The sequence below is a fragment of the Electrophorus electricus genome, chromosome 7 (assembly GCF_013358815.1).
Source record: "Electrophorus electricus isolate fEleEle1 chromosome 7, fEleEle1.pri, whole genome shotgun sequence".
NCBI classification, from domain to species: domain Eukaryota; kingdom Metazoa; phylum Chordata; class Actinopteri; order Gymnotiformes; family Gymnotidae; genus Electrophorus; species Electrophorus electricus.
Genome location: NC_049541.1, coordinates 18,885,540 through 18,904,764, shown reverse-complemented (window position 1 = coordinate 18,904,764; position 19,225 = coordinate 18,885,540). Strand labels below are relative to the sequence as shown.

The 19,225-nt window shown below is 44.5% G+C and overlaps 3 protein-coding genes across 10 annotated transcripts in view; all 3 read right to left on the bottom strand.

Moving 5' to 3' along the window:
- The window catches only part of si:dkeyp-27e10.3 (UPF0606 protein KIAA1549), a 17,486-nt gene extending 11,157 nt beyond the window's left edge, over positions 1-6,329 (bottom strand). For all 3 annotated transcript variants that reach the window (XM_027018610.2, XM_027018611.2, XM_027018612.2), the window contains exons 1-4: positions 5,813-6,329; positions 5,052-5,281; positions 259-1,620; positions 34-122 (exon numbers count right to left, since the gene is read on the bottom strand). In XM_027018610.2, the coding sequence (XP_026874411.2) occupies positions 34-122; positions 259-1,620; positions 5,052-5,151 (1,551 nt within the window). In that variant the 5' untranslated portion in view covers positions 5,152-5,281; positions 5,813-6,329. The remainder of the gene's footprint in view (positions 1-33; positions 123-258; positions 1,621-5,051; positions 5,282-5,812) is intronic.
- Positions 6,330-6,999: 670 nt separating this feature from the next.
- Positions 7,000-13,105, bottom strand: parp12b (poly (ADP-ribose) polymerase family, member 12b). Of its 2 annotated transcripts, none has more exons than XM_027018613.2 (8): positions 12,690-13,105; positions 12,197-12,332; positions 10,211-10,472; positions 9,944-10,039; positions 9,698-9,824; positions 9,390-9,558; positions 9,168-9,288; positions 7,000-7,798 (listed from the first exon to the last, which is right to left on the bottom strand). In XM_027018613.2, exons 1-8 carry the CDS (start codon positions 13,016-13,018, stop codon positions 7,698-7,700), a joined length of 1,341 nt encoding a protein of 446 aa, XP_026874414.2. In that variant the 5' UTR covers positions 13,019-13,105; the 3' UTR covers positions 7,000-7,697. The 2 variants fall into 2 exon arrangements, with proteins under 2 accessions (XP_026874414.2, XP_026874415.2); XM_027018614.2 differs by having other exon boundaries at positions 9,198-9,288.
- Positions 13,106-16,808: 3,703 nt separating this feature from the next.
- The window catches only part of sbf1 (SET binding factor 1), a 41,730-nt gene continuing 39,313 nt past the window's right edge, over positions 16,809-19,225 (bottom strand). For all 5 annotated transcript variants that reach the window (XM_035527738.1, XM_035527741.1, XM_035527739.1 and 2 more), the window contains one exon: positions 16,809-19,175. In XM_035527738.1, coding sequence (XP_035383631.1) covers positions 19,077-19,175 — 99 coding nt within the window. In that variant the 3' untranslated portion in view covers positions 16,809-19,076. The remainder of the gene's footprint in view (positions 19,176-19,225) is intronic.

Here is a 19,225-nt window from a genome sequence, read left to right as displayed (position 1 = left end):
TGTTATATTATTGTGGCGCTGAAGTCGACGCACCTGTAGTTCTACTGAGCGGTTGAATTCTCGTCTCAGAATTTCTCTTACATGAGCCTTAGCAAATGACACAGAGGGCACACTGGGCATTCCTGTGAGGTCAGAGGTCAATGAGAGGTCAAAATTCATCAGAGGTCTTCAACAGAATACACAGATTCAAAGTACAGTATTAAATGATCTCCACAGTTGGCTGTGCTTGTGAGACACTGTAAAGGAAACTAGACTCACCCACTCGGACCAGGTACATGTCTGGCTTTGTGATGTTGCAAACGTACTGCCTGGGGGCGATGGAGAGAGGGATTCTGGGAGTTGGAGGAGTTAAAGGCTTATCAGCGAGAGTGGTCATGGTTTTGGTAGCTACAGTGGTGGTGGTAGTGGGTTTGGTGGTTGTATGGAGGTTCGGAGGGGAGGGGGGCTTCACTGTGACAGCCTGGATGTCTGGACCCAGGGGGACGCCCGGTGGGACTAGGCCTGAGGGCACTGCAGGCTGGGAACTGCCCGCTTTAGGACCAGGCGAAGGCGGGTGAGGAGATTCCTTCTCTGGGAACCAGGGAGGTCTAGCAGGCTGCTGGCGGTCTGTAGAAGAGGCGGGTGGTGTTGCGGGTGGTGTCGCGGCCTTCTGTAGCAGCGTGGGCGTGACTGATGGGATGGGAAGTGGGATGTCCACTTGGTCTGGCGCTTCCACAGGGCTGGTGGCCATGGAAGGGGCGAGAGTGCGTGTGGGGCCGGCAGTGTGTGTTTGGGTGGCGGTGGGGGTGATGTGGGGGCGAGCGGGGCGCGTGCGGTTACCCCCAGCACTGGCGTTCTCCTTGGCCTGCAGGGTGTTGTAGTACTCCATACTGTTCATATCTGGAAGGAGCATCTCGGTGGGTTCGATAGGGTACAGCTCGCCCCAGTCAAAATCCAGATCATCATTCATGTCGCTGTCCTGGGCAGAGTCAGGGACATGAGGAGGGTGTGGGTCAGCGGGGTGGGCCGTCCTTAGGCTTGTGCCGTATCCCACAGTTACACTGGGGAGGAGGAGTCTCGAGGATAGGCTTGGAATGGGCCTAGAGGGGAAGGCAGTGTTGTAGCTCACCCCAGCGCTGAAGTCATCGTCAGAATCGTATGGGTCATATCCATGTGTTGGGAGGGTGGTGACCAGAGAAAACTCCTCCCCTTCAGAGCCCATGAAGGTCAGTGTCTCCAGGTAATCTCCGGAACCCCAGTCCACCTCCGCAGAAGGGGCAGGGTACAGGTCGTCCGGTACGACCAGAGTGGGAGGGGCTGGTGTAGGTGGGCTGTGACCATGAAGAAGAGGGATCTGGCTGGGTGTCAGAAGGTCTGGGGGGCGTAACAACAGGTGAATGCCATGCGCACCATCTCCTAGGTTACTGGATCTGCCATTAGCGCCATGCGATGGGGTGGGAACTATGCTGGCTGCATTGTCATGGTGACTGGAGTGAACGGGATGCTTGGCACCTGATGGTGCATGAGCTCGGTGTCTGGGACTCTCGGAGTGCTGCGATGAAGATGATGAAGCTGCAGGTAAGTTAGCCTTCACTGGGAAGTCACCTAGGGCCCGCTTGTACATACTGGAGAGGAGCTCCACTGAGAAAATGAAAAAAAAAAAAAAAAAAAAGTGCATCACCAATATGGCCATCAACAGTATCATTAACTTCCATACATCCAGACTGAATGGGCACTGCAAACTCATGCAAACTCTTTGGTAGTCACAGAGTGATGTCTGATGACACTCTGAAGATACTACAGAGGCTCTGAAAATGACATGAGACCAGTAGCAGTGGAGGGGGCAGGCCTGAACAAGGAGTCAGCAAGAGTCTGGTGCTGAAATGAAGCCATCTCCAAAACTTCAACAACTTGCTGGTTACTGCATTACGAAACTGCAGGTTAACACAGTCTGCTCTAAGCCAACACATGGCAGGAAAAAGAGATCTGCAGAAGGAAGGGAGGGGCAGAGATACCAACGTGGTTTCCGTCTCATGGAGAAAGAGGCTTGTTACCAAAGCTTTAAAATGCTGAGCTATTGGTTTTAACAGCAACACTAAACTCGCACTGCTTGAGTTTAACAGAATACAGCATTGGTAGTTTAATGATGGTTTGTTTCAAAGAGCAGCACCATGGCAAATAAATACATAAATTCCTATAAAGTCCTGTAAATTGAACAAGTCCTAGGGTTATGGTTGGGGTTGGGGTTAGGAATGGGGATTAGGGTTGAGGTTATGGTTGGGATTAGGGTTCGGGTTGGGGTTAAGGTTAGGGTTGGGGATTAGGGTTAGGGTTAAGGTTAGGGTTGGGGTTAGGGTTAAGATTAGAGCTGGGGATTAGGGTTGGGGATTAGGGTTAAGGTTAGGGTTGGGGTTGGGGTTAGGGTTGGGGTTAAGGTTAGGGTTGGGGTTGGGGTTAGGGTTAGAGTTGGGGATTAGGGTTGGGATTAGGGATGGGATTAGTGTTAAGGTTAGGGTTAGGGTGGGGGTTAGGTTTGGGATTAGGGTAAGGGTTGTGGTTGGGGTTAGGGTAGGGGTGGGGTTAGGGTTGTGGATTAGGGTTGGGGTTGTAGTTAGGGTTAGGGTTGTGGTTAGGGTTAGGGTTGGGATTCGGGTTGGGATTAGGGTTAGGGTTAGGGTTAGGGTTGTAGTTAGGGTTAGGGTTGTGGTTAGGGTTAGGGTTGGGATTATGGTTGGGATTAGGGTTGGGATTAGGGTTAGGGTTGTAGTTAGGGTTAGGGTTGTGGTTAGGGTTAGGGTTGGGATTAGGGTTGAGGTTGGGGCTCATGTAACAATCATATTACAAAAACCATCTGTTTTTCCAAATGCTGCCGAGACTGTGTGATTTGGCCCTTTCATCAATGAAACATTAAAACATGCCTGCACTAGAAATACTGACTGTTCGCCTCACTGTCACTCATGGGTTATTCTGCACACATTTGACCAGTTAACTGCTCGAATAGTAGATGGATATACACAGTCATTTTTCTGCATGGGATTGTGATTCATTGAGAGGGAGAGAGCGAAGGAGACAGAGAGAGGGATGAGAGGGGGAGGAAGAGAGAGGGTGAGAGAGGTAGGGAGAAGGAGAGAGAGAGATGGAGGCGGTGGAGGCTGACGTGGAGGGTGTAGTAAATATGTGTGAATGGACTAGACTTGGGTGGAGGATGCTGGCAGTGCCATCCACTGTGTGTGGGCCTGTGTGTGATCCTGCCTCTCCCTCCAGACAAACGACACAGCCAATCAGCTCCCAGCTCATCTATCCAGGGAGGCCTGTCAGAACCTGTCAGGTCAAGTAGACGTGCTGCTGTGTATTCGCCTTTTATCTTTGTGTCTGTGATGACATCAGATAAACGTTTCTGGGTCTGTGGATTGTGGGTAAGCTGACAGGGAGTCTGATTAGAAGACACAGTAAGACAGGAAGTGTAATGTATTTCTTGTCCATGATCTTAGACTGGTTATTAGCACTCCGGTGTGCGTCTGTGTGTGAAACCACAGGAACCACTTCTGAGAATAGAGCAAAGAAGCTGTCCTGTAATTAGCTTGTCTTATTTAAGTCTCATAGCATCCCTCATGGAGAATACAACTTCATCAAGGTGCCGCCATCACTCTCTCTCTCTCTCTCTCTCTCTCACACACACACACACACACACACACACACACACACACACACACACACACACACACACACACACACACACACACACACACACACACACACACACACACACACACCCCACAGTGTGCTAGGGTTCAGTACTACGGTTGGCTGTGGCCAGGCAAGGTGTTTCCATGGTAATATTGTGTGTGTGTGTGTGTGTGTATATTTGTTGCAGTAGTGTGTCACGTGCTGACTGCCTCATCTGTATTCCAGGGACTCCATAGAGTCAGCTCACGGGCATTTTTCACTCTGGCAGAATCAGTTCTCTCTCTCTCTCTCTCTCTCTCTCTCTCTCTCTCTTTCTCTCTCATTCTCTCACTGTCTCTCTCTGTCTCTTAATCACTCACTCACACTCACACACACACACACACACACACACACGAAGGTTGAAAAAAAGGATATAAAAAACAGAGACATATCTCAGAATAGCACAACATAATGACACTATTGCAGTCTGTGGCCAAATTATCAATGACAGCTATAAGACAGACAGAGCTAGAAGATAGAAATAGAGCGAGAAGAAGAGCAACAGACTTTAAACATGCATACACGCGTGCGCACACACATACACACGCCTCAGTAGTATGACTAGTGGGCTTGTAATGCTACAGGGTGCATATCAATCACACACATAAAAGACAGTGGGAGGCGGGGGAGTCCTAATGACATGTTCCTCATGTGGAGGCTGGATATGTGAGAGAAGGACAGAGAGACACATGCGGAATTCTCATCTCATCACCTTATCCGATGGGTATTGACTTCACAATCCACCTGTGACACACTCAATCATCTACGCACACAGACACACACCCAAACACACATACACAAACACTCAGCCAATCCGTGCGTCTGAATGTGTGTGTTTGTGCAACGAGTCTGTGCTCAGACTGTAATCAGCCCGCTGGCTATCCTGACCAGGTCCAGCAGGACCAGAGGTGCACCAAACACCACAGCGTTCCTCCTTCCCATATAGTCACTGTGGTGTCTGGTGCACAGACAGCGAACTATCTGCATTTCGAAAGGCTTTCCCACTATTCTTCCTGTCTCCTTGCCTGTCTGTCACTCTCATTCATCATTTCATGCCAACAGTCTCACACTCTCCTTACAACAGCACTTCATAATGGCAGAAACTTCGTGTTGCCTATTGAAAAACACACATGGTCAGAGATGCAAACATCAAAGAGTTTTAAAACTTTTTAGCTTTTTAACAAGGACATTCTGACTTCACCAGAAAAATACAGGCGAAATAATATGTACGGAGGAACAGACGAGAGGTAGATATGAGCTCTGACACTGGCCAACCTTGTAACAAAATTAAGCCACTGCTTCTCAGTAGTAGTCCTCTGACACATTTCTTGCGGGTTATTACGTACCTGACACAGGTGTGCTTGTCATCGCTATGGAAACCAGCATCACCGTCAAGAGCAGGAGCGCGCTGCACATCAGCAGCCGCCGCAACGTTCCCAGTAGCATCCTGGAACCTGCGCTCAGCAAGCCACTCGAGCTTTACGACACACCGTACGACATACTGTACGACTCTGACACGCCGCTCCCCCGGGACCGCCCATCTTCCCGCGCGGTATCCTGCTCCATTCAGACATCTCTTTAAAAAGAAAAGAAAGAAAGAGAAAATACTCGCGGTTGGGACAGAAACGTCACAGCCTACATTCACAATCTGATTCGGCTATGCGATCTGCTAACCGAGTGGTTATACGTTAAGATTAGGGCACACAGTCTTGTGAGATATATATATATATATATATATATATATATATATATATATATATATATATATATATATATATATATATATATATAAAGAGACAACTCCGTAATGTATATTATTATGACAAATTACCAGGACAAGGCCCTTAGCTGCCCCGAGGTTAGAAACCTATGGATAACGGAAGGGAGCGGTGTGGATAACGGTGTGGATTTCGATCGCTGTGACAGTAAGGGTGGAGAGAGGCTTCCCATCCGCATACTGATCACACAGATAGCTAGTGTAGGTCAGACGAACAGGAGACATCCGTGACTGCTGGGCTGCCCCCAGGCGCACTGAAGATGCGTGCGGTGAATAAACGGAAGAAATGAAGAAACCGACACCAGAGGCCGCATATGACATTCTCCTTACCTGTCATCTAGAGATGCAGCAGAGGACAGGGTCCCCACACCTCTCCCTCTCTCCGTTTCCTCTCCAGACCCCCCAAAATCATCAAAAATGACCATAAAAGAGACGCCAAATATATCCAAGAAAGAAATCGCCTTAACGGGGGCGTTGACTAAACACTTTGCAGACAGAAATCCAACCGGCTACCGGCCGTAACCAATAAAATTGATGCTCCTTCAGCAAATCGTGTCATATCCGTAATTGCTGTGAGGTCCCGTTAAACTGTCCGTTATTTCTGTCGTCTTACAACACGGAGAGTGGAGAGGTGGAGGAGCATCTAAGGCAGGTGTGCGCTATTCACTTATTGCTTCCGAGGTCTCTGCGCGCCCGAGTCGCAATTCGTGGCACGTTTCGGTGTCCTCGATCGGTGTCCATGGATGATGCCGGGATTTCGTCCTCGGCGAAAATATAAATCAATGATCAGTAAATATACTGACGTTCACAGACAACGCTGTCCATTCCATTTCAAACCGTCACAAGATACGCGATATATGCCGCCGTATCCATATTACGCTCGCCTGTCTACTGGAACCGCCCCTTCAACTTATTCATAAGCAAGGTAGAGAATAAAACGCCGCCGTCATTGGCTGCTGAGATCATCAATCAAAAAACAGTTTAGTTGATTTAATATGCATGATAAAAACAGCCCAGCAGTCAACATTCCTTGTCATTGACAAGAAGGCAAATATAATAGTTTTACAGTAGGAAAACAACAGCTCACTACTGACAGCTGCATCCGCGCCTTCTGCACAACACAGACATGCCCCGTCGCTAGAACACAGGCTGCACAAACAGCTTATTGAATCCGCTACAGGTCTCGTTTAGCAAGGAGGCAGCCAGCAAAAGGCTACCCGGCTTATACATATATCTGCACTTAATAGAACCTTAACATGTAAAGTACATTTTACACATAGTAGAAAAACACACCTTAGGATTCATTGTTGAATACATTGTCGCCATCTACTGGTTCAGGTTTGATATTACGAACTCCATCATACCCCTTAATTACTAGATTTTATGGTTGTATTTTAAAATCACTAAATCAATATAAGATAACAATACAGTTAAAACAGACAATTAAATCAAAATAGCCATGACCTCCTCTTTTGTTTAAGTTTTAGATTTTTGCATAACTAACAAATTCTACCCGATAAAAGGACAGCAAAACAATTTTATTGATAAAATATATGGGATTAGAAAATACACAGTACAAACAATATAAGCAACAGTACTATATCTAATTCTGTGTTTGCTTAACATCGAAGCAATAATCTTTATTTATATAGCACTTTTTTAAAACAATGTTTGCAAAGTACTTCACAAAGTAGCAATAAACTGAATACACTATAATGTACAGATGAAGATAAAATACTAAGAAGCATCAAACCTTATTTTATGGTTTAAAAAACAAATTCTCAAATTAAAATTTTGCCCTTTATTTTTTTTCCAAAGGTTAGACAGATGATTGCCACTAAGGGTTTCACTATATACACTCGGGTCCATGTCCAAGCAGTACAACTAAACTTTGCATCGCTAATCAGCTTGTTCTGTACATTTAGCATCAAGCTCTGGTTATTTCTTTTCTGGCACGAATATTAAGGTTGCTGAAGGCTTAACATCCCAGGCTTCATCATCAGTGAATCCCCAAACTGAAAAAATGACAACAGCCTTCTGGGTGGCAGGATGGGTTACATTTTATTACAACTTCCTGTATAGTTCACGATTAATGTCTTTACTTGTAATACATGATATATCACAATTAGTCACTGAGTGCTGCAAGTGTGTGTGTGGACTTCCCACTGACCTCTGTCAGTATGTGTATGCGTGCGTGCGTGCACACACGAGCGTTTTATTGTGCTACTTTGCTCTCCACCTCGTTAATGCAGACGAAGCGTGGTCTCCTGCGCACTCTCCTCTTTGTGTTGTGCTTGGGGTTTCTCTGGTACATGTCTGCAACAGAAGGCAGACAGTATTTTAAAAAGAAGTCCAAACTCAAACGCTAGAATGTAACCTGGCAAAGAGAATATTGTTAGAATATTATTAGCTACAGTACAAACAAACCGGCTTGTAAATGTTAATAGTGTTCTGTTATGATGACCGTGGCAGACCGAGAACATCAACATCCAATTCAATGGACTGAGCAGGCTATAATCATAACTGCACATTAATCACCATAAACCAAAACATTTTGGGCCAGATTCATAAAATTTGACAGTAAAATATGCGACACAGTAATTAATTCCTATTCTCAGGAAGTCTCTATGGCAAATATTTATCGTACTGATATCAAATTACTGCTTTGGTAAATTCTTCTGTGTCCAAGTTGAAAGCCAGTCAAAACTGACAAACGAAACCAAACATATTTAAGACCCACGCGAAGAGGCAGGCGACTGACTAATCGCAGGCTAGAGACCAGCGATACTCCAAAAACCGCCAGCTGCATAAAGATTTGATGCATTTGTAACTCTCATCAAGACAGGAACTGGCTGCTTATGCTGAGCTGAAGACTTTGGTTCTTCTAAATGATGACAAAGCAGAAATAGTGTCTCCTCCGTCCACGTGTGTCCAGTTTCTCCCCCTGTATTGCGTACATTTGCATTTCTCATGGTGAGAGTTCTTGGCATGCTAAGATCCTGCTCAACCATGTCTCCTTCCTGTTTGTGCCCAACACCTGCCATCACGTTTGCGCCAGACAAACCAACACATTCCTTTTAAATACATCTCGCCAAGTGGATACACGTGCAGAATTGTGATGACGACTTGTGTAGCCAAACGTTTTTAGAGAAGCGATCACGCAGTCCACATCAGCCTGCTATTTTTTATGGAGTGGTGGTCTATTATGATTATGTAAATGAGGAGACTCACAAAGATGTCATATGCAAATGAGGACAAAATTCTGTAGCACCATATCGCGCAAACAGTAAAATATAGCAACGATCCACATTCATGAGTGAGGAAGCGCATTACTGTGGAGCCATTCGCTGTTAGTGCTGCGTTACATCTGGCCTTTCCTGTCCCACATCCCCGTTAGCTGTCGAATTGATGGCAGAACAAAATCGGATTACAGCATCATAGCCATTTGTTCCTTTACCACAAATTTTGTACCCCTCCTATAGCTCCTATAGTTTACAATGAGCACTTTTGAACATGAAAAAAACAGTAAACAAATAATTATCCATGTTCATTTAAGAAATGTCTCAATCAAATCATGCATTTTAAATGTAAATAAAGAGTGTGTGTGTGTGTATGTATGTACATATATATATATATATATATATATATATATATATAAAAATCGCACGTGTTTGCACATAGTTACCCTGGAAGCTGACATAGTAATGACGATTGCCTTTTATGACCGTGACCTCTGCCGTGCAGTCTTCCAGGAAAGCTCGCTCCAGATCCCGGGACGTTATAGAGGTCACACGTTGCTTATCATCCTGAGAAAGACACAGACTGGATCACGACCACAACCACACTCAGAACATGTGGGTGGGTGGGTGTGTGAGACTCCCAGTTCTTGGTGGCTGTGTGAACTCACTGGCTTGCCGTACTCGATCCAGTTCTCGTGGTCTCCCTTGTAGTACCAGATCCACTGAGTGGTGAGGATGTAGTGAGAGGGCTTGGTGACTGAGGAAGCCGTGGACAAGCGCCGCACCGGATCACATGCCCGTGTCATCGACAGGAAGTCCACGGGCCTGGAGCCCGGACTGAACCAACAGACCCGAGAGTGGGGGTGACGAAGGCAAAACAAAAACAATCAATCAACAATGAGAGATTGGTTCAAAGTATAGCAAAGACATTGCATTTCTGCACAGCAACTGTGTGCGTGTGTGTGCGTGCGCAGACCTGAGTATGTTCTTGGGGTCGCAGTATGCTCGCTCAATCTCCTCCATGCCACGCAACTCTCTCCACCCACAGCCCTCGTGCACCTCCCATTTATACGGCAGATTGAAATGCACCAGTTTACATTGCTCTAAAGCCAGAAGCGCACACACACACACACACACACACACACACACAGAGAGAGACAATCCTGACCAGAACAGGCCTCACGAGGAGAGAGACAAAGTGAGAACAAGCGCCAAAACAAACCTTGAAACCTGCAGTTCCTCCTGAGGAAGTGCAGGCAGATTTCACTCCTGTCCTCTGTCTGTATAAGAGGTCTACTCACTGGCTCAGGAATCCTCTCTGAAACACACCAACAAAGACACGGATGCTATGGAAACGCCGAACAGCATGCAGAGGACAGCCCTCTAAGAACCTTAGCCAAACACCCCGCCGAAAACCTGCAGAAGCACCATTTTAAAGCCCTCCTACCCTATGCCCCGCCCCCTGCCCCGCCCTCCACAGCACACGCACCCCTGGGCAGGTCTGGCGCCTGCGTGCTCAGCCGGTGGACGTTCTGGTAGAGGTAGGGCAGGTCGTGGACGATGTCTCCGCTCAGGCCACGCTCCTCCAGCATGCGGCGGCTGTACCCGTCGATGCCGTGCAGCCGCTTGCACTTGCTGCCGAAGATGCAGTCGTCCTGCACAAAGTGCTGGCACATGTGCACCTTGGTGCAGTGCTCGCGGAACGTGCAGGCCCCAAACAGGCCTGAGCCCTTGTTGTAGTGGGAGCACACCTACACGCGGACAGAGCAGAGCAGCTCGGTGAGACGTCACGCGCAGGCGGGGGAGTGCACTTCTCAAGAGGAGAGCACACGCACGCACGCAAATTTGTATAAACGCATACAAAGCACACACAGCGTAAATGCAACGTTAGGGCATTTACAGCACAAGGCTTGCCGTCATTAGACAAGTTCTCATTCGCTCTAATTTTTTGCAAACCTCGAAGCAGAGTGTTCTACTTTACCTCAAGACTTATAGGACTTCCCTCGCGAATACTTAAGACAGCAACAGGGGGTTTAATTTTTCTTTTCTTTTTGTTTTTTTTTTAACTTCTTTTTCTTTCTTTTTTTTTCTTTGCTTTTTTGGTTTTTTTTTTGTTCATTTTTGTTTTTTTAAACACGTTCCAACCCAAGGCGTCGGCTGCGAACTCCCTCCCCATGGTGAAGCTCTTTCACTTGGAACCATCCACCAACATCCGTTCATCTGCAACTCTTCATCCCAGAAGACCAAAAGAGACCTTCCTTCTCTCCGACACGCCTCGTTTGTGTTCTCCTTAACTTTGTTTGTGGGTTTATACTTCTATGCATATTACACTAACCTGTACCATTTAACCTAACTTGGTGGCTTCATCTCCTTACAGTCAATTTCTACTGACACTGACTGAACTGTACAATAACTTGGACATCTTCTTTCACGAAGGCGCCTGCGACCTGTACGGCCACGATAGGTCTCCAAACAAAGACTACAACCGAAACACGAACTTCAGAGAGCTAATTAGGTTACAAAGGCTTTTTGTTTTTAGGTTTTTTTTGTTTGTTTTTTTTTCCTTATCAGAAAAATATTTTTCACTTGAGTGCACTGAGACAATGCAGAGAGGAGTGTCAAACAGCAGGAGTGGTACCTAGAATGCAGAAATATCCCATCTTGAAATGAAACGTATGTAATGTACAAAAGGTGAGTCATACACAGAGGGAAAATGCACATACAAAGTATTCAATTTCACATGTACATGACTTTTGGATGCGAACGTTCAGGGAGTTACTAAATACCCTAAACGGCCTTTGCATTAGGTGCACCTGCCTTGTAAGTTTGAATAACTGGCTCACATGTAAATTGAACACCAAACTAGGGGTTGTAAGAGCTAGACGTAGCTCAGTTCAGTGCTACTCTCACACAGAACTTGCCTTACTAGGCGATCTCTAGGGCATGAACTGCGTGATTGACGCATGTAGGTAAAAGTAGTGGCAATGATGAACCAGCGCACTCATTCCGTTTAAATTAATCGGAACTTTTCTTCGTCATGACATAATTACACACGACACATCCAGCAACAAACCATTAGGGTTTCACACAAGGCCCTGTGTGAAGCCCCAATAGGAAACTGCTGCTAGTAAATAAATACATACCTCTCTCTCAACTGCACGTACATTCGTGTGCTTGGCACAGCACTGCTTGAGGTACTGTTTTGGGTGTTTTTTTTAAAATGTGTGTGTATATAGCTATTTGTGCACTGTGAACTGAAACATCGTCTATAAAACAGCAAGCGTCTGTCTGTGAGGGTTAGAAACTGGCAGCATCCATCAAGATCCATGGGTCAGCTTGCAAGTACAACAATGATGTCAAAACAGAATTGCCAAAATCCAAAACTAGTTGGGCAAGGTGTGCCAGTCAAGGATATTGTCTCTTAAAGCGGCCACTGTATGTTAATAGGCATTGGTGTACGGGTGTGTGCCTTCACCTCTGGCAGCAGGGTGGAGTCACTCTGGAGCAAGAGGAGGAAGAGCTCTTCCTCATGGAGCTCGTGAAGAGTACACTCCCTGAGCAGGGGATAATTATGCTCAGACTGAATATTATGAGAGAACTTGCACTCCTTCCTAAATGGTCCAAACAAACAAACAAAAACAAACACACAATATAACTCAATTTGCGTTTAAAATAATAGCAGATTCAAACAGTTACGAGGAGTTGTAGGACGAAAACGCCGCCGAATCTTTCAGATAGGCAGACAATGGTAGACATGTAGGGCAGCTCCACTAGGCCTGCTACAGACGGATACGCAGAATAGTTTAAACGTTTTCTGGATGCAGCTAACTAACTATAATTGTGTACCAACATCTAGACTGCAGTGAAGAACACAACCAAAGCGTGAAGACGCGTCCGTTTCCCTGCGCTACAGTGTGCTTTAAACCTACCGTTAGCCAGCTCGCTAGTGCAGCCAGGCTCGTTCTTACCTTCCTTTGCCATATCGGCAGTTCCCGTACACGAAGTATTTGCACAAATGCAGGTCCTGGCAGCCGTAGCATTCCTGCTTCGCGTAACTCCTACACAAGCGCAGAGACGTTTTCGCGACTATAATGTAGTCGGATTCCCTGTTGTCCGACTTCTGTCTGTTTCGCACCACGGCGAACCTTGGACATTTCTTAACAATATACCAGAAATCTTCGTCGGTAATGTCAAAGCGCTGAAACACTTTCCTGTGCAGCTGCGACAGGTCCATCGAACCTTTGTGGCTGCACAATATACTCGTGGCATGATGTATCACCTTCGAATAGCCCGACATTTTTGGCAACTCTTGACTCCTTCTGCTCAAGATGGGTAACTAACTAACCGAGCACTGGCCTTCTCACGAAATGAAAGACCTCTGTGAAGGAAGCGACGACAGGAATTTGCGTCATGGCCCCGGCGGGCTTTTCACCCATTCAAAATACACGTCGTTTCTGATTTCTCGTCTAATCCGAAGGTTTTTATGAGAAACTTGAACTGAAATGTAATTACAACCAAAAGAATTATTCTAGGCGTCTGCGAGGGATCATACGCGCCTGTAACGCTGCCGACCAGACACGAGTCGGGATTGTTCACTTGGTGTGTACAAATGGTACAAATGAAAAGACCAGTGAATGCAAATCACTTGTCAAGAAAGAGCTTTTAATTGCTAAAAAAAAAGGAGCAAAAAACAAACAACCAACCAAAAAACAGACAAATAAGGAAAAGCACGTAACTAGAAGACAACTGAAATAAGCAACAATTCCGTAGCTACAATTAATAATACACTCGTTTGCCTTTTGGATTTTGATTGATTTACAACTTTCCTCCACGAAAGAAATCCTAAAAGGAAAGACTTCCACAAACATCACTATGAAATACCATGAATCCTTTAAGTTCAGTGGGTTTTGCAAATTAAATTAAAGGCTTAGTCCCCAAAGAAATCGAGAGCATATCATTAAGACAATTATACTTTAATAATACCACGTTAATTGAAAACCAAACCATGACCTGGTGGAGCGCACGTTCTCTAACACCATCTCTCATAAAAATGGCCTTTGGGTTGATTTACAGTAGTACTTACATTGGGACCTAATCAGTAGATTAATATTAAAAAAACGGGGCAACTTTTTTAATTAGGGCAGTCATTCCTGAGAACAACATACTTCCAAGCTGACAAGTGCTAATATGCACGGGGAGGTATTAGTGACGTTAACCTACATAAAAGAACCCCACGTAAGGCCAAAGTCTAGCCATCAGCGTCGGAGGCTTGTGGGCAACGTTTAATTAGCTTTAATGGTTACCACGTGAATTCGGAAACCGGAGCGCAGCAAAAAAAACCAAAACAAACTGCTGAAGAAACTGAACAACTTTAGGGGAAGACAACTGCAACTCAAAAGTCTTCGTTTGCCAGAACTTTTTAACCTCTACCAAATATACAAGAGACACCCTCACGGCAAGGACAGCACAATCCGTCCGCAGACCGAGGCCATTTATTACAAAACAACCGATTTTATTTTCTTACTAATCCCAGGAAAACGTGTGTAAGGGGGCTGTCATTCCTGCAAAGTCATGCCCGACAGACACTAGAGGAACCACAGTCTGGCTGAGCAGCTTCCTGGTGGAGCTAAATTTTAAATGACTAACCAGCTTTATGATCTGGTGGGAATTTCAAACCGAACATGAAACATATTTGTAGTCTGAAAGTAAATCTTAACGCAGGCCTTCCCAATTGTTAATAAAAGGTTGCCAAAAGCGGAGATACTTACGACCAGGAAATGTATGTGGAAAATGTATTTGACAATAAGGGTGTGTTCATACTTGTAGTTCAATTCTGTAGGTCTGGTCCAAACAAATAAATTACAAGTTTTTTACATTTTAGTCCTGATTTGCTCAGCATTTGCGCTCACAAATTTACGAGCGGACCAAAATACATTTTTAAAAAGTGATGTATGACGAACATATGATAAAGTCTATGGTCTTAACGCACTTATCGGCGTTGTGTGTACTTGGTGTTTTTTTGACAATCTGGAAACTCAGCAAATTCCTCCGCTGCACATAGAAAAGAAGCTGCAACGGAGTGCGATGAACGTCTCCCCCCGTTTAGTTCGTTGACATGTCTTTGGTTCGTGCTGTTTATACTTCAAACGAACCGCACCACCTGCTCGGACGGGTCCGCTTATTTGGCGCCAGCATTCACACCCCGGAAGAAATCGCACCAGAATTTGCTTTAATTGAATCAAATCTGCCAAGTATGAATACGCCCCCAGAGCACCTAGCGGATTATTCAGCAACAGTTACATCCGTCTCTTTCGTAACTTCTGTTATCTATAAACCATAGTTAGAGCTAATCTTTTCCGCAAGAGTCTAGCTGTAACTTGGTCTACAAAATTAACTGCATTTGATTTCATTCAAACTGATATGCAAGGCCTGTTTTCAACTAGGCACTGCATCGCTCAGTTAGAAAGAAATACAGCCAACCGCATTTCCTCCTCAGTAAACAATGACATCCATTTTAGCTGTTATCAAAATGAGGAGGCCGTTTATACACAATCCGATTCTGTTCCTGGAACAGGAACACTGAAGAAAGATGCAACCTTGTACAAAACGTTTACTTCCTTTATTTGTTTCCCTAACGGACCAGTAGATACAAGGAAAAAAACATTTCCTGGTTTTGAACAAATAGAATCCGTCGTTGTTAAAACTTGTGGTATCCGAAGTATTCAAAAAAACCTCGCTGAACTGCAACAAGCATTGTTTCATATACTCACCGTGTTGAGAAGTATCTCAGAGTCTTCTCACAGTCTGAGAAGTATCGAAGACTATGGATACACTTCAAACATCCTGTATACTAATGCAGATTATTGTAACCGTGGTCAAGTCAGATTCTCCATGTCACATCACCACGTTTCTATTTTTAGAAAGAGGGAAAAATATTCCTCCAAAGGATTTTCATACTGAATTCTACTGACTTAGCAAGTGTAAATTTATACAATGCAGTCCATAAATATTTGTACAGTGAAACAATCTTTGTTTTTTCTCAGTACTTATGTACACAAACAAAACAATGACAATATAGTTAGCATGACTGTCCATTTTAATTCAAACGATATGCATGGTCATATCAGGTGTACCCTGTAGGATTTACAGCCCCTTTTATATGTAGAACTCATGTTAATTGGGACCAAAGGTAATTTTGGAATTAAGCAATTCAGGTGTTTCTTAACCACCTTATTTGCTGCTGCACCATTACCTCCTTCCCAAGCAAGCTAACGAAGGTTCTAGAATTGATCCTGTTGCTATGGAGAAAGGGTGGTGGCGGCGGTGGCCACTCTGGCAGCACGTGTGTGAAACATGGTGGAGGTAATGCCACTATGTGGCGGTGGATGCCTGTCAACCTCCGCCCCTGCTTTTAATGAGGATGCGTGCGCACCCCACTTTCGCCCTAGTTTGCCCAATTTAGTCATTGGTAATTCCAGCCTTCTAGATCCTTCCCCCACAGCAGCTACCAAACTGGGAGGATGAGTGCTAATGCAGGATTCCTTGGAGACACTGAAGGCAGTGTTTGGGTCCCCACTCAGGAAAGTCATTGGACGGCTAAAGTTTGGAGGCGGACACTAACTGCCCAATCCTGTATACATGACCCAACAAGGCCTGGACTCCTGAGCATGGATCTCTTTTCCAGGGTGAACTCTGAAGTGTCCTGGAGCATCATAACTGCACAGACCCACACAAATGCCTCCAAACACATTTTTACAATACTTCACCATCCAGCAGCCAGTGGCTCCAAGCACATTGCTGAAGAAACAGGCCTTTCTCAGGGTGGCAGAATGTTGTGGATTTGACAAGTAATAATAATTAAAAAAAAAAGATTATTTGTTACACTGCTAAAAAAAAAAAAAGAAAAAAAAAAGTATGAATTGCACTAGGTGTTATAAACATCAGAGTAGCTGGATGCTAAGTTTGGACAAGACTAGCAAGTCCAACCAGCAAGCATGTTTTAGCACTTTGTACCAACTCAAAACACGTTTTGTGCCAGTGTGTCTATGACAGACAATTGAGAAACCATTAACAAAGTCAAGAGGCAGTGAAACCCACAGTGATTTTGTTTTAATCCTAAAAAATATATTACATGATTGACAACAGAACCTGGCTCAGAAGAAAGGAGAAAAAAAAAAAAAAAAAAAAAAGGAACATGAAAATAAATAATAAAAAGATTATACAGTATTATTGTCAGGGATATTCTGGAAGCTGGATATTATCTACTGCAACAAGAGTGCGTTAGGGCTGCGGTTTGCCTATGAGTGACTGGGCTCTCTAAGTGACAACATGCAAAACCACTCAGTCCCAGGAAACGATATACTTCTCCACACCCAAAGGACTCGGACTGGCAGAGGACCACCTTGTTAGGAAAAAAAACACTGAGGATTTATTTGTCATATCTTAAAAAATTATGTTAATACAGAAATAAACCATGGCACATATTGGAGATTCTAATTAAAAAGTTAAGTGGTGGTGTTTTTTTTTTTAAGGACTAATATTCAGGAGACAAAGTTAAATAAATTACTAACAAACATAGAAATCTGAATATTATATACAAAGGGAGTTATCATCAGGACAAAAATCTACAATTCAAATTTTAATGTTCAACAAGACAGCGGTATTACCCTATTTTACACTGTATGTGTGTATTAGTTTTTGAATCTGGGATAAAAAAAAAAAACAAACAGAAAACTGGGAGGGGCAAACAAAATAGGAAGCGAGACTTTTCTTTGCATCCTCACCAAGTCCAGCTAAATAGACTCTCTCTAATGGAATAATACAGACAAACTCCTCTATGTACAAGATTCAAAACAGAAAGTAACAGGCTAGCTAAAACACTGGTTCTGACCAGACACTGGCTGTGCATGACGGTGAGCCTCAAAACAGCAAGCCACGCTTACCTGGAGCTTACACAAAGTTAACACATTGTTTAGCATAGGTTGGCAGACTGATCCAAAATCCACCCCCAAAACCTTAACAAGTACTTCTGTGAGAACACACTGAAAAACGTTCAATAGATATGTTAAGTGCAGTACATCATAACCAAATGAAACCACTGAAATATGGCTACCAGGCAGAGTACTTCCTAACTAGTTGTTTGATCTGCTTCACTGTGGCAGATGTAATCGGGCATCAGGCATTAACTCGGCTAGTTCCCAGGCCCTTGGCAGGTCTGGACAGACACTTGAACTTCTCTTGTTTCCAAGACACCCCTCCATCCACTGTCCCCCTGTTCATCTGCATCTTCTCATTTAAAAACAATCATGCTTTCATCATTCTGTGCATAAAACCCCCCCCCCGAAAAACAAACAAACAAACAAAAAAAACCCTTTCCTTCAGCATGCCTAAAATTCTGTATCGATAGTGGTTTTTATTATTTCTGTTGCAGAAAACAGAAAACAAAAAAAGAACATTGTATTGTTTTGTTTGTAAACAAGCTAATCCGAAGGTAATCTCCCAATGGCATTTTGGTTAACCGATCATGAGGATAAGTGATTATTACAGTATATCTAAAGTCAGAAATGGATGGCAAGGATCAATATTTTATTTTTATTTATGTACATGAAAAGTTAACTGAAAAGATCCTTCATGAACCGTTGAAAGAACACCCAGCTTTTGCATGCTTCCACCAGCCTTTGGTGCGGAGTTTTCCAAAATGCATCATTACGATGAAGAGTGGGACCAGTCTAATCAGTCAGAGAGGGAAGAACCACCAACCAATTAGATGTCAGGGCAGTGAGTGTGTGCTGAACAAGGCCTAACTTGCAGCTCAGTATTCTGAACCTAGAATAGTGACTTGGTGACAGTGCAGAGCTGTAATGGTATTAAAAGGTACCATGAGTCAACTCTGGGGCAGTTGGCAGCATTACAGAGCAGGAGGGTAGAAGGGAGTGGAGCTATAGTTGTTCATGCAAGTCCTTCATACTTCACTTGTAAGGGGACACGTGGACCTTAAGACCTGAAGAATAGAGACCCAAGAATCGTGCCTTGCTTCTGAGAAGGGGGCTGTCTAGTGGTTTGACTACATATGCCATGAAGCTAAGGATCAATGTCTTTGTAAGGATTTGTAATTTTTTCCTGCTTTTTAAATACCTTTTTAAACAAAAACACTGAAATGGGGTGAGGTGCCACTTTTTTTTAAAAAAAAAAAGATCAATACCACCTACTGTCAACAGAGGCTGACCCCATTCGTCACCTCCACCCCTACCTCTGGTGGAGCCCTGTCACTGGCTGAGAGCCTTGTCTGTCAGGAAGCCCAGGAGGCACCCTTCCAATCACAATAAAGTCTATGGTCCACGGAGGCCCTCCCCCCTTTATGCATCAGATAGGCAACTCTGAATACTGTCCATCCACAGTTGTGCATTCTGGCTGTCCGTTGCACAGAAGTTGTACATCCGTTTGGTTGTCTTGAGCTGGGGAAACAGACAGTCGCGAGTCTAATAACATCGAACAGAATATGGAC

What these genes read in the sequence shown, in the direction of transcription:
- parp12b (XM_027018613.2), bottom strand. Translation starts at nt 13,018, where the DNA reads ATGTCGGGCTATTCGAAGGTGATACATCATGCCACGAGTATATTGTGC. An exon ending in ACTCCACCCTGCTGCCAGAG is followed by an intron (nt 10,473 to 12,196) that starts GTGAAGGCACAC and finishes GTCCGCGTGTAG; the next exon opens with GTGTGCTCCCACTACAACAA. An exon ending in GGATCGAGTACGGCAAGCCA is followed by an intron (nt 9,289 to 9,389) that starts GTGAGTTCACAC and finishes TGTCTTTCTCAG; the next exon opens with GATGATAAGCAACGTGTGAC.